We start from the raw sequence: 18,088 nt of genomic DNA, 5'->3' as shown, positions 1-18,088 counted from the left end.
CAGATAGCCAGTTTAATATGTCATGTATTCCCAACACAATTAAAGCTCTTTTATGTACTTGGTCTCCTCAGCTGCATGCTTCTGCCAGAGGGGAGGGTTTCGTTTCTGTGCAGTTCTTTACACTGCATCTGAATAGATTCCTAAAGAATAGATGATACTATTTTGCATAATCTTCCATTTGACGTAAATGAGCTCGTTATAGGTATTGCCTATTCCCTTTTATTTTCTCACATTACTTTTTAGACTCAAGCATTCAGTCCTTTCTTATGTTGAATTTATCATGTTATGAAGGAAAGAAAATTTTTACTCTGAAACATATGGGTTAGTAGTATCAGTCTTACTGAGATAAAATTTACGTGTCGTACATTTTAGCCATACAAAGTGTACAATTCAGTGGCTTTTTATATATTCACAGATTTAAACGACCATTACCACAGTCAGTTTTAGAACATTTTCTTCACCCCCAGAAGAAACCCCATACCCCTTAGCAGTCATTCCTCTTTTGCTTTTAAACATCTCTCCCACACCCCTTTCCTTAGGTCCTAGACAGTCTGCTTGCTTTCTCTCTGCAGTTAGTTGCCTCTTTTGGACATTTCATATGAATGGAATCTCATGATATGAGGCCTTTTGAGTCTGGCTTCTTTACTTAGCATAATATTTTCAAAGGTCATCCATGTTGGAGCATCTGTCATTGCTTTTTTTTTTTTTTTAAGATTTATTAGAGCACATGAGAGCGTGCGAGCAGTGGGAGGGGCAGAGGGTGAGGGAGAGAGAATCTCAAGCAATCTGTCTGCTGAGCAGGAAACCCAACATAGGGCTTGATCCCACAACCCTGAAATCAGGACCTGAGCTGAAACCAAGAATTGGTCTCCTAACCAACTACACCACCCAGGCACCCCAGTACTTCATTGCTTTTTAATAATACTCCATTGTATGAATAGACCACATTTTATTTATCCATCATTTAATGTCTCTTCAAGTTTTTCCCATATGTTGACTGTTACGAATAATGCTGCTATGAATATTAGTATAGTTTTTGTTGTGGACATATATATTCATTTCTTTCGGGTGTATATACATAAGAGTAGAATTTCTGGGTCCTATGGTAACTCTGTCTTAAACCATTTGAGGAAAATTTCCAGACTGTTGCCAAAGCAACTGGAGTATTGTGGTTTCCATCACCAGCATATAAGGATTTCTGTTTCTCCACATCCTTGCCAGCATTTGTTATTGTCTCTTCTGTTGTAGACATCCTGTGGTATCTCATTGTGGTTTGATATTGGCTAACAATGTTGAGCATCTTTTTATGTGTTCCTTGGCCACTTATAAATCTCTTTTAGAGAAATGTCTATTCAGATCCTTTGCCCATTTTAAAATCTGAGTTGTCTTATTATTGAGTTCTTTATTCTGTGTACAAGTCTCACATGAGATACATGGTTTGCAATTTTTTTCTACTGTTCTGTCAGTTGTCTTTTCACTTTCTAGATGTTGACCCTTATCCCAAAATTTTTTATTTTACTGAAGTCCACTTTATCTCTTTTTTGTTGTTGTTGTTGCTTGTGCTTTTGGTGTCATATCTCAGAAGCCATGGCTTAATCCATAGTCATAAAGATTTACTCTTATTTTTTTTCTAAGAGTCTAATTTAGGGCTGTGATCCATTTTGAGTAATTGTTATATATAGTGTGAGGTAGGCTTCCAGATTTACTCTTGTGCTTGTTGCTCTTACTTGTCCCAGCACCTTCTCTTTTAAAAGATACTGAATTGGGGGTGCCTCCTGGTGGCTGAGTTGATTGGTTGTCAGGTTCTTAGTTTCAGTTTGGGTCATGATCTCAGGGGTCATAGGATCAGTCAAGCCCCATGTTGGGGGGGTGTGGAGTCTGCTTGGGATTCTCTCTTTGCCCATCCCCCTGCTTGTGCTTGCTTTCTCTCTCTCTTTAAAACAAACAAAATCTTAAAAAAAAGAAAAGATACTGAATTGAATAATCTTTGCATTCTTGTGGAAACTCTCATTACTGGGTTCTGAATTCTCTTCCATACATCTCTCTGTCTTTACTTATGTCAGCAACACACTGTCTCAGAATTAGTGTTTTTGTTTTGTTTTGTTTTGTTTAAGGTGGGGAGGGAAAAGGGGAGAGGGGGAGGGAGAGAGTCTTAAGTAGGTTCTATGCACAGTGCTCCATCTCACAACGTAGGGCTCTATCTCACAACCCTGAAACCATAACCTGAACTAAAATCAAGAGTCGGGTACTTAACCAACTCAGCCACCCAGGCACCAATAGAGTTAGAGTGGTTTTTTTGTTTTTTTTTTTTAAGATTTTTAAAAATTTATTTGACAGACAGAGATCACAAGCAGGCAGAGAGGCAGGCGGGGGGTGGGGTGGGTGGGGAGCAGGCACCCTGCCAAGCAGAGAGCCCGATGCGGGGCTCGATCCCAGGACCCTGAGATCATGACCTGAGCCGAAGGCAGAGGCTTTAACCCACTGAGCCACACAGGCGCCCCTAGCGATAGTGTATTTTTAATAAGCTTGTAACTTCATTTAGTAGAAAACATTTTGTTTCTCATGTTATCAGTTCACAGTTTTCTGTAAATCTTCTTTAATGCTTGACTCTTAAAGTCCAGGTGGTTGTAGGATTAGAACACTACCTTTTTAGGAATTCTAATATATTACTATTGGGAGCCTGAAAAATTTAATGTAACATTAAGTCTTGTATAAGTAACTTTTTTGTCCATAAAGGAGTTCTGAAAAGCAAGGAGATGGTATTAAAAAATGTCTGAGAGTGAACTTTATACTTCAATTAGGGTAAAATAACATTAGTAGTTTACACATTGAATATTACCTATGTATCCTATGCTGTCTTAAATGCTTATGTGATCAATCTTTTATTGTCCTATCATCCCTTTGAAGCAGCCTCTATTATTATTTCCAGTGTGTATATTAGGAAACTGAGGTAAAGACAAATTAAATAATTTGCCAAGAATCACATGGTTAGTAAAAGATAGGCCCAGCCATTTGTGTGTTTAAGTTTCTAGTAGTGCTTTGGATAGTACCTAACACATAGGCTGTACTCTGCTATTCAGTGAGTGAATTATCAGAGCCGTCCTCATAGTATACACGTGGCCTCAAACTATGTGATTCACGGAAATCTCTAGTCTTTCTTTGAGACAGAGGTTAAGAGTACTCTGTGGTTTTCTTTTTTCTTTTCGTTTTACTTGACAGCCATCTGCAGGATCTAATATAGCTATGTGCACGATGCTGATAACTTTATTTGTGTACGAATTCCTAGTAATTTGATCTGTACAGATTAACAGTATGGGGTTTGGAGGTAAGTAAACGTGTCTGATTTGAATCATTCCTTTACAAATACCCTGTGAAACACTACCAAGCTGAAATGGGATTATTGTAGAACCAATTTCATTGTTCTCATGAGAATTAAATGAGATACTAATGTGAAGTGTTTAATATAGTACATGACACATCCAGTATGTATTCAGTGAATATTAATTCTTATTAGCAAAAAAAACAAGACAAAACAAAACCCCAGTGTTTTACTGGCAATCACTTGTCTTGTTTGTTAAATCACATAAGAATTTCAGTTTTCCCATTAAATGTCCATACTACCCAAAGCAACCTAGAGATTCAGTGCAGTCTCTATCAAAATTGCAATGGCATTTTTCACAGAAAATGAACCAATAATCCTAAAAATTGTGTTACTGTAGTATATTTCAGACAGCCAAAGCAGTCTTGAGAAAGAAGAGGAAAGCTGGAGGCATTATGCTCCCTGATTTCAAACTATATAATAAAGCTGCAGTAATAAAAGTATGTTCTTGGCATAAAACAGATACACAGGTCAGTTACACAAAAAATAGAGAGCCCAGAACTAAAGCTATGCACATATGGTTAATTAATTTATGACAAAAGAGCCAAGAATATAGACTGAGAATATAGACTGAGAGGCGCCTGGGAGGCTCAGTTGATTAAGCATCTGACTGTTGATTTCGACTCAGGTTGTGATCGCGGGGTCCTGGGATTGAGCCCCATGTTGGGCTCCATACTCAGCAGGGAGTCTGCTTCTCCTTCTGCTCCTCTCCCTGCTCTCTCTCTCTCAAATAAAGAAAATTAAAAAAAAAAAAAAAAAGCATAAGGAAGGGCCAGTATCATCATTAAATGGTGTTGGGAAAACTGGACAACCACATTTAAAAGAATAATACTAGGGCATCTGGGTGGCTCAGTTGGTTGAGCATCTGATTCTTGATTCCAGCTCAGGTCATGATCTCAGGGTCAGGAGATTGAGCCCTGCATCAGCTCCCCGCTCAACGCAGTCTGCTTGGGATTCTTTCTCTATCCCTCCGCTCCTTCCCCTGCTCACAGGTGTGCTGTCTCCTTCTCTCTCAAATAAGTAAAATTTTAAAAAGAATAAAACTGGACTGTCTTACACTCTACATAAATATTAACTCAAAATGGATTAAAGACTTGAACAGAAACTCCTAGAAGGAAACCTAGGCAGTGAGCTCCTTGATGTTGGCAGTGATTGGCAGTGATTTTTTTATTTAAAATCAAAAGCAGAAGTAACAAGAGCTAAAATAATGCACAGTGAAGGAAACCAAAATGAAAAGGAACCTACTACATGGTGGAAATATTTGCAAATCACATAGCTGATAAGGATTTAATATCCAACATACAAAACTCCTGTAACTGAGTAGCACACACCCCCTCCCCAAAAAACTGATCTAAAAATGGCAGAGGATGTAAATAAACACTTTTCCAAGAAGACATACAGATGGCCAATAAGTCCACGAACAGGTGCTTACCACTAATCACCAGGGAAATGCAAATCAAAACCACAATGAGATATCACCCATACTTTTGGAATGTCTGTTACCAAAAAATTTTAAGAAAATAACAAGTGTTGGCTAAGATGTACAATTTTGGTAGAAACATAAATTGCTGTAGGTGCTAAGAGGTTCCTCAAAAATAAAAAAATTAAAAATAGAACTACCATATGATCTAGCAGTTCCATTTCTGGGTATTTATACAAAGGGAATGAAAATACCAACTCAGAAATATAGCTGGATCCCCATTGCATCATTGCAATCATTGTATCATTATTTACAGTGGCCAAGACATGAAAGCAACCTAGGTGCCCATTGATGGGTGAATGGATAAAGAAAATGGGGTGTGTATATATATGTATATACAAATACATATACATATTTATGTATATGTAATATAGATACAGGAATATTGAGGCATAAAAGGGAGATCCTGTCATTTGTGACAACGTGGATGGACTTTGTGGTCACCATGCTAAGTAAAATAAATCAAAGACAAATAATTGCATAATCTCGCTTATGTGTGAGATCTTAAAAAAAAGAAAAAAAGGCCCTTCAGGTACAGATTGGTTATCACAGGCAGGGGACAGTGAAATGTGTGAATGGGGTCAAAAGATAAAAACTTCTATTTATAAAATAAGTCATGGGGGTGTAATGTTCAGCATGGTGACTCTAGTCAGTCATACTGTGCTGTAATATTTGAAACTTCCTAAAAGAATTGATCTTAAAAGTTGTCAAAAGAAAAATTTTTAACTGCAGTTATGGCTGTTAACTAGACATTGATTATTTTGCAGCATATACGTATATTGAATGTGGTGTATGCCTGAAACCAATACATTTATATATTATGTTTTATTGGAAAAAAGTGGTAAGGGGAAGGAAAAAATCTCAGTTTTCACTTAGGCTTCTTTAGTGTACTGCAGTTGGAAATACAGCTGAATGCTGAAAAGCATGAATTGTGCCTTAGTTTATCAATTTATGAGGTGGTGGTAAGTGTCTACATCACATAGGTCTGTTGTAGCAATTAAAGGAATGAGTTAAATCATTTAGAACAGTGTCCACACCATAGTGAGTACTTTAGGTATGTTTTCCATTATATATGAGTAACATAAAAAAAAGTCTCATTTTTGTCTCACTCAAAAGACTTCTGGAAATACTCAAGAGATCTCTGCAGTATGCAGTTGGTCTCTTAATGTAGGTAGCTGCTACTAAAAATTACCTGAACAAATGCTGGCTTAAACATTAAATGCCTGTTGTAACTTGAGTTGCCACTGGGTTCAAATAAATGATCCTATCATCACCTTTCGGCATGAGCTGCTTGTGGATTCTGTGACTGTCTAGGTGATGTGGTGAAGCTGGAGATGCTCTCAAGAAGCCAGCCTGCCAAGGGCCTGAGCAGTGAGACCTTGACATTTGTTTGCCCATCCTGAGGCTGGGGAGAGACCCTTTTTTTCTGTCCAGCTCGTGCAGTCCCTTCTTGATGCCTGGGGCTGCTGCTCTATTCACATTGCCACTTCGGCGGCTTTTCCTTGGTGTCTTTTTCCTTCTCTTTTTCTTGTCATTTCCTTCAGCTGCTTCTCTTACCTTTCTAGAGAGTATGGCATCTTAAATCAATCATCTTCAGACAGTAGTAGCATTGATTTCTTCTAGCCTGTAAACTTAAAAACCCCAGCACCTACTTCACTAACATCTTAGCCTTCTACTCGTCTTGGTACTTGTGTTTTGCACTTTCCTTCTTCGATAAGGTTAGATCTAATTGACCAACCTTCTGTCCCTCTGAATCCACCTGCTTCGGACTTGCCAACCCACCACTTCTGCAGTCCAGGCCCAGGTCCTAGTCCACTAGTGCTTTTCTGTTTCTCCCTTTCCCTTGGGTTTTTAAGCATGTTGTTTCTTTAGCTTAGATAATTCCATTTTCCAGGTTACTCTCACCCCCAAACTTTTATACCTTAGACTACATGGCACTTCCACTGAGAAACCTTTTTCTATAAATTGCTTTTCCTTTAGGATCCCATTTCATTTACCACATTTTTGTTAGGTATCTGATCTCACCCAGGTGGTAAGGGTGAGGATAGGAACTATTCGTATTTTCCATACTCAGAGGGTACAATTTCTGACACATGGTAGGCAGTTAGTAGATACTTAACTTTTGAGGTTAGGATATTTGAGTGCCTAGATGACTATGGGTGTGTTGTATATATGTTCTGTTATTATTGCTTTATAGTAAGTACATTACTCTTAAAATGTAAAAAGCCTTATTTGGTATATCATGCTTATAAATAGTATTAGTTTGCTTACGCTCATGGAGAAAATTGATTATGGAGTTATTTAAAATATTTAAATATAATTGTTTTCTTTATTCAGTTACAGCCAAGTTCTACTTCTGAATCTATGGATCAACTGCTAAACAAAAATAGAGAGGGAGAAAAATCAAGAGATTTGATCAAAGACAAAATTGAACCAAATGCTAAGGATTCATTCATTGAAAATAGCAGCAGCAATTGCACCAGTAGCAGCAGCAAACCGAACAGTCCCAGCATTTCCCCTTCAATCCTCAGTAACACGGAGCATAAGAGGGGACCTGAGGTCACATCACAAGGGGTTCAGACTTCCAGTCCAGGATGTAAACAAGAGAAGGATGATAAAGAAGAGAAGAAAGATGCAGCTGAGTGAGTAAACTTTGAATTGAGCACATCCTGTTACTTACTTTTTTTTAGAGTGTACAGGGGCTTTCAGCTTAGGAATCTATCTGGACTTTTGGACTGCTTTCTGAGTACCCCCCCAGGTTACAAACAACTGTAAACAGATGACTTCTTAAGTAAATTAAGTCTTTGTACTCTGTACTCTGTTTCCTTCCTTCCCCAGTTTTGTTCCCCATAGCCAAAATCAAGACTAAATTTAGAAGAACTTTTTTTTTGTAAATATACAGGGAGTTTTGGGAAGTATATCCCCTGAATGCTGGTCAGTACCCCCTCCTAGCCCTGCTGCTAGAACCAAGAACTGCTGCTGCCAGAAAGAGATGACAAGTTATTATTGACAAGTTGGCAGATTATTATAATAAATTAATTGGCAAATTTAACTTTCTACCTTTTGAAACGTGGAAATTTATTTTCTAAAACTTTTTTTCATTAAAAGGCACTAAAAGCAAATAGAGCTTAGAAAGATGAGAAAGATCAGTTTTCAGATTGAAATAACAGTGTCTGGCTCCTACTTGGAATTCAGCATGTTTTCCGTCAGAAAACGTTTTATTAGTTGTTAGGATTGTTATTAATTGTTAGATTTCTTAAGATAAACTTAATCCTCCACATTTGATATGTCATTTCAGCCTAACCACTGTTAATTTATCTATTCTGGGTTCCATACAATCCATTTACAGCCGAACTTTTGGAATGCAGCCTATTCATCTGTCAGAGAGTGCTTATTCTTAATATGAGGCAAAAATTTTTATTTCCCAATAGTGGTATGTGGGTGGTATGTAGGAAAACACTTGGTTGCATTAGAAAATACTGCATGCAAGGGGGCACCCAGCTGGTTCAGTCTGCAGAGCATGCACCTTGATCTCAGTGTGTGGGTTCCACCCCATGTTGGGTGTAGAGAGTACTTAAAAGTAAAATCTTAAAAAAGAGAGAGAGAAGGAAAGAAAATACTGCATTCTAGAGAATTGGTATATTAGGGATTGCCTTTAGCGATATTTTATTATCTCAGTTGATTTGTTGATTGCCTTTGAGAGAAGATATATTAACACTTTTTTTTAGGATTTATTTATTTATTTGCTGTACACATGCATATATATGCATGGTTCGGGGATGGGGAGAGGGCGAGAAAGAATCCTCAGGCAGACACCCACTGAATGCAGACCTCCAGGTGGAGCTTGATCCCAGGACCCTGAGATCATAACCTGAGCCAAAATCAAGAATCGGATGCTTAAATAACTGAGCCAACCAGGTGCCCCCACTTTTTAAAAAATTGCCTTTTTTGGGCATGCCTTAATCTGATTAAGGTGTGGGAAATACATGTATGCATTTTAATGAAGAGAATTCATGATCTAGTAAGAATTGTTTAATGTATGTTTAGCAGTTTTTTAAAAAAAGTGTAGAAGACTTGAGAGAAACACAAGTTCCATGCAAATTTTATTGGCCCCTTTTAATTTTCCCCTGGTTTAGGCAAGTGAGAAAATCAACTTTGAATCCTAATGCAAAAGAGTTCAACCCTCGTTCCTTTTCTCAGGTAAGTTTATTTCTCTCTTTGAAGTAATCATTTTCTCTAAAAAAATTAATTTATTATTGGTAATAGTATTTCCCACATACCTGCCATCTAAACTCACAGGATGTCGAAACAACTTGTAGTTTAAGTTCCTTTTTCTTATATGGTCATTTATGAATATTTTTGAGTCACTGAAAAGATTTTTGTTTTGTTTTGTTATCAGTTAAATGTGGTCTGGGGTAAATCTTTGACTCTGACTGGCTGACAAGCTAGGCTCTCAGGTTTATAGATAAACTATTTTTATTCTACTGAATTTATAATACACTTAGTAAATTTTAAAAATACTTTAGTTCATTAAAAATCACAACTGTTTTAAAGTATTATTGACAAGTTGGCAGATTATTATAATAAATTAATTGGCAAATTTAACTTTCTACCCAAGTGCTTTTCCTTTTGAAACGTGGAAATTTATTTTCTAAAACTTTTTTTCATTAAAAGGCACTAAAAGCAAATAGAGCTTAGAAAGATGGGAAAGATCAGTTTTCCGATTGAAATAACAGTTGGCCTTTCACCTTTAGATGGTTGATTTTTATTTTTGTAGCCAAAGCCTTCTACAACCCCAACTTCACCTCGTCCTCAAGCACAGCCCAGCCCATCCATGGTGGGCCACCAACAGCCAGCTCCAGTTTACACGCAGCCTGTTTGTTTTGCACCAAATATGATGTATCCAGTCCCAGTGAGCCCAGGCGTGCAAGTAAGTCCTAGATTTTGATGTTCGTTTTCCCTCCTTAGTTATTTGTATTCACACCAAGCACTCTGTCAGTGTGTGGTGACTTAAGGCAGTAGTGGCAAAACAAAAGTACTTGAAAGGGGGAGGCATGCAATAGCATGGTGTGTTGTTAGTATAAAAACCCAAATCTGAGAATGTTTTCTGGTGAGAAAGAAAGACAGTTCAGGTTTACTGCAGTTTGGGGTTTGTCCTTTTAGGTATGGGGTGATTTTATTTTTTTAATAATTCCTGGAGAATGAGGAAACCTCAGTGCTAGCTCTCTAGCAATATACAACTAAGCGAAAATAGTAAAATATATTCTTACTATCTGAAAAGTTTAATCTTTTTTTTTTTTTAATTCCCTCAAGCCTTTATACCCTATACCTATGACGCCCATGCCAGTGAATCAAGCCAAGACATATAGAGCAGGTAAAGGTGAGAATAATCCTGCCTGTGTTTGCTTGTAGTCAGCATGCTGCATGAATTCGGGAACTGATTTATAATGAATGAATATTTGTCGTTGAGCTTTCATTTTTGGTCAGCCTGTGCATTGATTTGTGATACCCAATACTAGGTAAGGTATTTGATGCACTTCCCCCACCAAGATTGATTTATTAGAGAGAGAGAAAGGGGAGGGGGCAGAGGGAGAGAGAAACTCAAGCAGACTTGTCACTGAGAGCAGAGCCAATCTCGCAACCTTGAGACCATAGCCTGAGCCAAAACCAAGAGTTGGATGCTCAACAAACGGTACCACCTGTGTGCCCCTCAGATGCATTTTAATAAACAAGACTAGGGGAGGAGAAAATGTTCGTCAGTTGTGATTGTTTAAGATCCTTTTCAGAAAGAATAAGTGATTTTGAAGTTTTCATTACTAAATTTGAAAAGTGTTTGCTAAATTAGTTTACCAGGTTGTTGACCTTTTGTTTCATAATAACATACAACCCCCCCCCCTGCCCAATCTGGAATTTCTTTTTGAGCTGAGGGCAGCTCATTTCAGAAACCGTCAAAATCTTCATAGTAGAGGGATATTTCCTCATCTTCAAAATGAGAATATTGTGGGGAGCCTGGGTGGCACAGTCGGTTAAGCATCCAACTCTTGGTTTTGGCTCAGGTTGTGATCTCAGCCCTGCGTTGGGCTCCCTGTAGAGTATGCTTGGGATTCTCTCTCCCTCTGCCCCTCCCCACCCTCAAATAAATAAATCTTTAAAAAATAATAAAATGAGAATGTTGTGTAATCTAATATTCTAGACTTGTGGTTAAACAGCCTTTGTGGGAAGAAAACACATACTGATCTTAAAAGGAGATCGTTTAATGTGGGCAAATGTTAAAAGGTGTCCTTTTTTGCCATCCAGGTAGTTGAGAGCTAGTTGATAAGTTACTCAGTGCCTAGCAATATTCTCCTGACCTAAAACTTCCAATTCTTAAATTAATAAACTTTCCTAAGTATTTGAAGTAATCATTTTTGGATGTTGATTAAAATTCTTACTTTTTTCTTTTTAAACAAGTATGGTATTCTTTGCCTTGGAACACTGGAACATGCCGAAAGAACTGTAGCTTAGATAATTCAAAGTTCTCTAGTTTTAGGATTAATCTTATTCTGTGGATCTAAAAAAGTTCATGTGGAGGAAAGGTTCTTCTAGTGCCATTTTGAGTGAGGTTAATATTAAGATATGTCTTCCTCTCAAACTGTTGGTGGGAATGCAGGCTGGTGGAGCCACTCTGGAAAACAGTGTGGAGGTTCCTCAAAAAGTTGAAAGTAGAGCTGCCCTATGACCCAGCAATCACATTGCTATGCTTTACTGCAAAGATACAAATATGGTGATCTGAAAGGGGTACCTGCACCCCAGTGTTTATGGCAGCAGTGTCCATAATAGCCAAACTGTGGAAAGAGCCCAGATGTCTATCAGCAGAAGAATGGATAAAGGAGATGTGGTGTATATATATATACAGTGGAGTATTACTCAGCCATCAAAAGAAAAATGAAAGGGCGCCTAGTTGGGTCAGTCGGTTAGGCATCTGCGTTTGGCTTGGGTCATGGTCCTGGGGTTCTGGAATCAGGTCCTGCATCAGGCTCCCCGCTCAGCGGGGAGTCTGCTTCTCTCTCTGCCTCTCCCCGTGCTTGTGTTCTCCCTCTCTCAAATAAATAAATAAAAATTTTTTAAAAGCGTAGGTGGTTCAGTCATTAAGTGTCTGCCTTTGACTCAGGTCATGATTCCAGGGTCCTGGGATTAAGCCTGCATCGGGCTCCCTGCTCTGTGGGAAGCCTGCTTTCCCTCTCCCATTCCCCCTAATGTGTTCTTTCTCTCGCTGTGTCTCTCTCTCCCAAATACATAAATGAAATCTTTAAAAAAAAGAAAAATGAGATATCTTGCCATTTGCAAGTATGTGGATGGAACTAGAGGGTTTTGTGCTAAATGAGAGAAGTCAGAGAACAACAAATACCATTATCTCGCTTGTATGTAGTATTTAATTAACAAAACAGAAGATCATAGGGGAAGAGAGGGAAAAAATAAGATGAAATCAGAGAGGTAGACAAACCATAAGAGACTCTTAATCATGGGAAACAAACAGGGCTGCTGGAGGGGAGGGGGGTGGGGGCCATGGAGCAACTGGGTGGTGGACATTAAGGAGGGCACTGGGTATTGTATAAGACTGATGAATCACTGACCTCTGTCTCTGAAACCAATAAGATATGTTAATTTAAATAAAAACAATATTAAGGTTTTCGTATATTACTACCTGGTTATGGGATATTTTAACGATTACTTAAGACAGTACAGTGGTGTGTTTTTATGTTAAAACAAAAAAGATGATTACAATGAAAGCAAAACTATTGTAGGCTCTGATGTGAGGGCGGCACTTTAACTTCAGGCAGCAGTATCATTTCCCAAAGATAGAAGTTACACGCCCTGAGAGACCCTCAGCCAGTGTTGTAGAGCCATTTCTAGGAAGGTGGAACAGGCACACTGCAAATAGCAGCTGTAAACATAGTCTGTGCTATGAAGGTGGAAAGTGACAACATAATTGCTTTGTCCATAGTTCAGATTTGGTGATTATCAAGATTTTGTCATCTTTATTTGAGGGGTGCTTTGTTTCTTTGCTGCAGTATTTAAAGTATCATGCCATTGATATCATGCCATTTTATTTCTATATACTTAGTGTTTATCCTTTTGAATATGGACATTTTTCTTAGCCAGAGTGCTAATTACCACACTTTATAAAAATAGTAATTCCAGAGCACCTGGGTGGCTCAGTCTGTTAGGTGTCTCCCTTTGGCTCAGGTCATGATCCCTGGGTTCTGGGATCAAGTCCTGCATCGGGCTGCCTGCTCATCAGAGAGTGTGCTTCTCCTACTACCTGCTGCTCTGCCTACTTATGCTCTCTTTCTCTCTAATAAATACATAAAATCTTTTTTAAAAAATTGTAATTCCTTTTTATCTAATAATCACCACAATCGCATTATCTTGATATTTTTTTACAGCTGGTTTGTTTTGAATATGGATCAAAGTAATAAGATCCATACAGTATGTTTATTACATGTCTTTCTAATTCCTCTTCTTTTTTTTTCCTGCCATTGTTTTGAGATAGAAACCAGTTGTTACATAGGAATGTCCTGTATTCTAGATGGTCTCTTCACTTCTTGTGATGTCACCAGTTATATTAGGTTTAATTTAATTTTCTTGTGGCAGAGAGGTAAGAATATTTAACAGATGATTGTGAGATATTTAACAGAAGATGGTAAAGAAAAAAAAAAAAGATGGTAAAGAATCTTTAACAGATGATGTTGGATCGTTCAGGAGATGCTCATTATCTGGTCCTACTTTGATAATTGGTAAAATTAAGGGCTCAGGTGGTGATAGCCCAGTCCTCCCCTCCCCAGATATAAAGTTTTCTGAAATTTGTTAGGACTCTGGTTCTCAAATTTTAGTGTGTATTAGAATCACTTGATGAATTTGTTAAAACACAGATTGCTTGGCCCCAGCCCCAGAATTTCCAATTTAGTAGATTTGGGGTATAGCCTGAGAATTTAAATTTCTAGTACAGCTTATAAAACCAGCTCCCTAGTGATACTGAAGGTCCGTGATCATATTTTGAAAATCATTGGTTAGGAGTTTGGAAACAGTAATTTCTGAACTCCTAGCATTTCTTTTCTATGTATTAGCTAGAATCATCCTGTAAGGGGCTGTTCTTTTCAACTAGGGTTGGATATGATTATACTCAAATAGTTGGTACAGGAAAGTAAGAATAAATGCTTAAATTTAAGGGCTTAAAATTGCCTTAAGTGCCAACTTTCAGTGAGGAGTTTTTGCCCTTGACACTTTTCAGTAGTATCTAATGAAGTTGCTTTGTTTTGAAAGATGTGACTGTCCCCCCCCCTTTCTTTTATTATTTTTAAAAATATCAGGAATGCATGGATTTTCATATACTTTTGTATATTCATATGTTTCAGGTTTTTGCTGCTCCTATTGCCCCATCTTTTTTTTTTTTTTTAAGGTTTTATTTATTTATTTGATAGAGAGGCAGGCAGAGAGAGAAGAAGGGAAGCAGCTCCCTGCTGAGCAGAGAGCCCGATGTGATGTGGGGCTGGATCTCAGGACCCTGGGATCATGACCTGAGCCGAAGGCAGAGGCTTAACCCACTGAGCCACCCAGGTGCCCCTGCCCCATCTTCTAATCAATGCCACTCCCTTCAAGTTGGCTCCTGTGTCCTTTTAGTACTATTCCTTTGTCTTTGTTTTTGTTGTTGTTGTTGTTTAAGATTTAATTTGTTTATTTGAGAGAAAGCACAGAAGAGCAGGGAAGAGATGCAGAGGGAGAAGCAGACTCCTGCTGAGCAGGGATTCCCGACATGGAACTCAATCTCAGGACCCTGAGATCATGACCTGAGCCAAAGGCCGACACTTAATTGACTGAGCCACCCAGGCTCCCCTATTCATTTGTCTTTGATAGCTTTCTTAGTTTCTGCTGTAAATAAGATATGTCAGGCTAATCTGTGTCTAAACCCCGACCTGGATCCATATTCCTTCAAGGAATCCTAATTCTTTTTGCAGAAAAAGTATTTATAAACCATTTTCTGGTCTTTGAGTTATTGTGTTTTGGCCTTTTCAGTGGACAAAATTGGGAAATTTATAATGATACATCTAATTCAACTTAACATTGCAAGATTTTTACAGTGACTTTTTGCTTGCATCTTTTTCTTTTCCATTGAAAACCTTGTAAAAATAGTGACTGTATTATCCCTTTTTTGGAAAAAAAAAAAAAGAAAGATAGAAAGAAAAGATTTTATTTATTAGAAAGGGGAGAAGGAGAGAATCTCAAGCTGACTCCCTGCTGAGTGTGGAGCCTCCTGCAGGGCTCAGTCTGATGACCCTGAGACCATGACCTGAGCTGCAACCAAGAGACACTTAACTGACAAGCCACCCAGGTGCCCCTGTATTACCCATCTTTTAACAAATTACCACAGAGCTTAGCTGCCTAAAACAACAAACATAAATTATTTCACACAGTTTCTCAGGGTTAGAAAATCAGGTGTAACCTAACTGGGTGGTTCTGTCTCAGTGTCTAATGAAGTTGCAGTCAGGATATTGGTTAAAACTGTAGGGTCTGAAGGGGCACCTGAGTGGCTCAGTGGGTTAAAGCCTCTGCCTTCAGCTCAGGTCATGATCCCAGGGTCCTGAGATCCAGCCCTGCATTGGGCTCTCTGCTCAGCAGGGAGCCTGCTTGCCTTTCTGCTTACTTGCGATCTCTGCCTGCCAAATAAAATAAAATCTTAAAAAAAAAAAAGAAAGAAAGAAAGAAAAAGAACTATGGGGTCTGAAGGGTTAAATGGGGCTGCAGGATCTGCTTCCAGTTCAGAGATATCGACAGGATAAAGCTGGTCATAACATGGCAGCTGGCTTCTCCCAAAATGAGTATTCAGAAAGAGAAATTGATGTAAATGGAACCTAGAGTGTGTTTTACAATCTAGCCTTGGCAATGTGGTATGTACGCTGTAGATCACACAAAGCAGACCTGGTACAGTGGGAGGGGACTTGACCAGAGTGTGAGTACTAGGAGGCGGGACCAGAGGGGCCCATCTTAGAGGTGGGCTTATTTACATTTTGATAAAATGTGTATAATAGATTTTAAAAACATTTGTTGTCTGATTGTTAACAATAAAATTTAACATTTCTATGCAGTATTAATTTCCTTAGTATCTAGTTCATTTAGAAATCTTTAACAGTTTTGAGTGAGAAGTTGTTGGTATTTTATATTTTTATGCTGCTCTTTCAGTGTTTTAAAATTTTTAAACATTGTTTACCAAGTATATAGAGATACACTTGATTTCTTAATACTGACTTTGTGTCTTGCCACTTCACTAAATACATTTATTGTTTTTAGTAGCTTCTTTTAGACTTAGAATTTTCTGTGTACATAATTATAGGCCAATCACTGTATATTTTTCTTGCTTTATTGCACTGGCTAAGTCTTCTAAGTGACATGACCCTTGCATTGCTCCTGTTCTTAGGGTGGAGCCTTGTCTTACAGTGTTAGGTCCAGGCGTACTTCTTCAGTTACACTCTACAGGTACTGCTTTTTTCCAGAGCGACAGTTTGTGGCAACCCTGTTTTAGGCAAGTCTGTTGGCACCATTTTTCTTTTTATTCTTTTTTTAAATTTACTTATTTGTCAGAAAGAGCGTAAGCAGGCAGAGGCAGAGGCAGAAGCAGGCTCCCTGCTGAGCAAGGAGCCCAGTGTGGGACTCGATCCCAGGACCCTGGAATCATGACATGAGCTTGAAGGCAGCCACTTAACCGACTGAGCCACCCAGGTGTCCATGGCACCATTTTTCTAACAGCATTTGTTCAGCATTTGTCTCTGTCACATTTGGTAATTTGGTAATTCTCTTTGTTTGAAGCTTTTACATTATTGTTTTATACATATATAAAATATGTGATCAGTGGTTACCACTCACTGAAAGCTTACTGTCATCCAAAATCCACCTTTTTGATTTATGTATCTCTCTTAATGATAAGTCTCTCTTAAAGTTTTCCCTTTAGTTTTGGGGTTTTTTCCCCTTTACATTTTACTTAAATCTAGCTGCTTTGTTCTATATATATATATTTTTTTTTACAATTTGAATTTCAGGAATTGCATCTCTTTCGTGGTGTTTAAAGTGGCCGTCTGTTCTCTATAACGCTCGCAGACTGAGAGTAAATGTCTAGGGAGGCTTGATAAGATCAGGTTGTAGTTTTTTAAATTTAATCTAGAATGTTGCATAGGTGAAATGTATACTGTCATGAGGAGTCATATGATGTCACCTTTTTGTGATAATAGAATAGCTGTATCTATTCAGAATAACATTTCCTACCAGCCCTTGTCTTTTTAGCAGCCACTGACAATCATTGTCTAGCCCTAGAGCCATCATTTCATTAAGGGGTTGCAAAATGGTGACATTCTCTATTATCCCTTACTCAATTATTAGTTGGAATATTTCTATAAAGAAAATCTTTAGGGACGCCTGGGTGGCTCAGGTCATGATCCCAGGGTCCTGGAATCAAGTCTGCATCAGACTCCCGGCTCATCAGGGAGCTTGCTTCTCCCTCTGCCTGCTGCTCCCCCTGCTTGTGCTCTCTTCTTCTGTCTCTCTGACAGAATCTTAGAAAAAGAAAAACTGGTTACTGTGAGGTATAGTTTGTGTAATTAAAATGTTATCATTTCAAGAAAGTTCCCAAAATAATGAGTTGATTTCATACTATCCTCTAAAGGTTGACCAGTGATGGTTTTTGTTGTTCTTTTAGTACAAACTCATTGTTTTTAACATTCAGTTCTCCAGTTGGCATTTTTATTGGAATGATACTAAATTTATAAATTAGGGGTGAATTACTGTCTTTTTATTTAGTCTTCTTATGCAAGAACAATTACGCCTTTCTCCTTTAAATCTGCTTTTGTATCTTTAGTGTTTTTTTTTAAAGTTTCTCTTAGAAGATAGTGTGTATTTTTTCAGTTTATACTTAGGTATTTTCTTTTTTTATTGTTATAAAACCAGTGTGTTTTCCACTGCAGTTTAAGTAGTTACTTATGAAGTAAGTTTATGAAGTACTATATATGCAGGCTATTTCTGTCTTTATGTTAATTTTGTATCATGCTCTTTCATTTGTCAAGAATTTGCTTCCAAAACACAGTCATGGATTGTATAAGGCATATCATTCCTGCATGATAGTAAAGCCTTTGCACAAAACCACTTTGTCTTCTTGGTACAAATGTAATGGTTTTCTTTTGCAATTTGTGAGAAAAACTTTGTTG

The 18,088-nt window shown here is 38.0% G+C and overlaps 1 protein-coding gene across 7 annotated transcripts in view; it reads left to right on the top strand.

The window, feature by feature from the left end:
• ATXN2 (ataxin 2) overlaps positions 1–18,088 on the top strand; it is a 115,555-nt gene that overhangs the window by 79,805 nt on the left and 17,662 nt on the right. For 5 of the 7 annotated variants that reach the window (XM_045073560.1, XM_045073559.1, XM_045073558.1 and 2 more), the window contains 4 exons: positions 7,197–7,501; positions 8,996–9,059; positions 9,637–9,789; positions 10,173–10,239. In XM_045073560.1, coding sequence (XP_044929495.1) covers positions 7,197–7,501; positions 8,996–9,059; positions 9,637–9,789; positions 10,173–10,239 — 589 coding nt within the window. The remainder of the gene's footprint in view (positions 1–7,196; positions 7,502–8,995; positions 9,060–9,636; positions 9,790–10,172; positions 10,240–18,088) is intronic. The other 2 variants (XM_045073555.1, XM_045073557.1) reach the window with 1 other exon arrangement.

The sequence above is a fragment of the Mustela putorius genome, unplaced genomic scaffold (genome assembly GCF_011764305.1).
Source record: "Mustela putorius furo isolate JIRA1106 unplaced genomic scaffold, ASM1176430v1.1 tig00537248_pilon_pilon_pilon, whole genome shotgun sequence".
Taxonomy (NCBI): domain Eukaryota; kingdom Metazoa; phylum Chordata; class Mammalia; order Carnivora; family Mustelidae; genus Mustela; species Mustela putorius.
The sequence above is the reverse complement of the archived record's forward strand: the minus strand, read 5'-3'. Positions and strand labels throughout refer to the sequence as shown.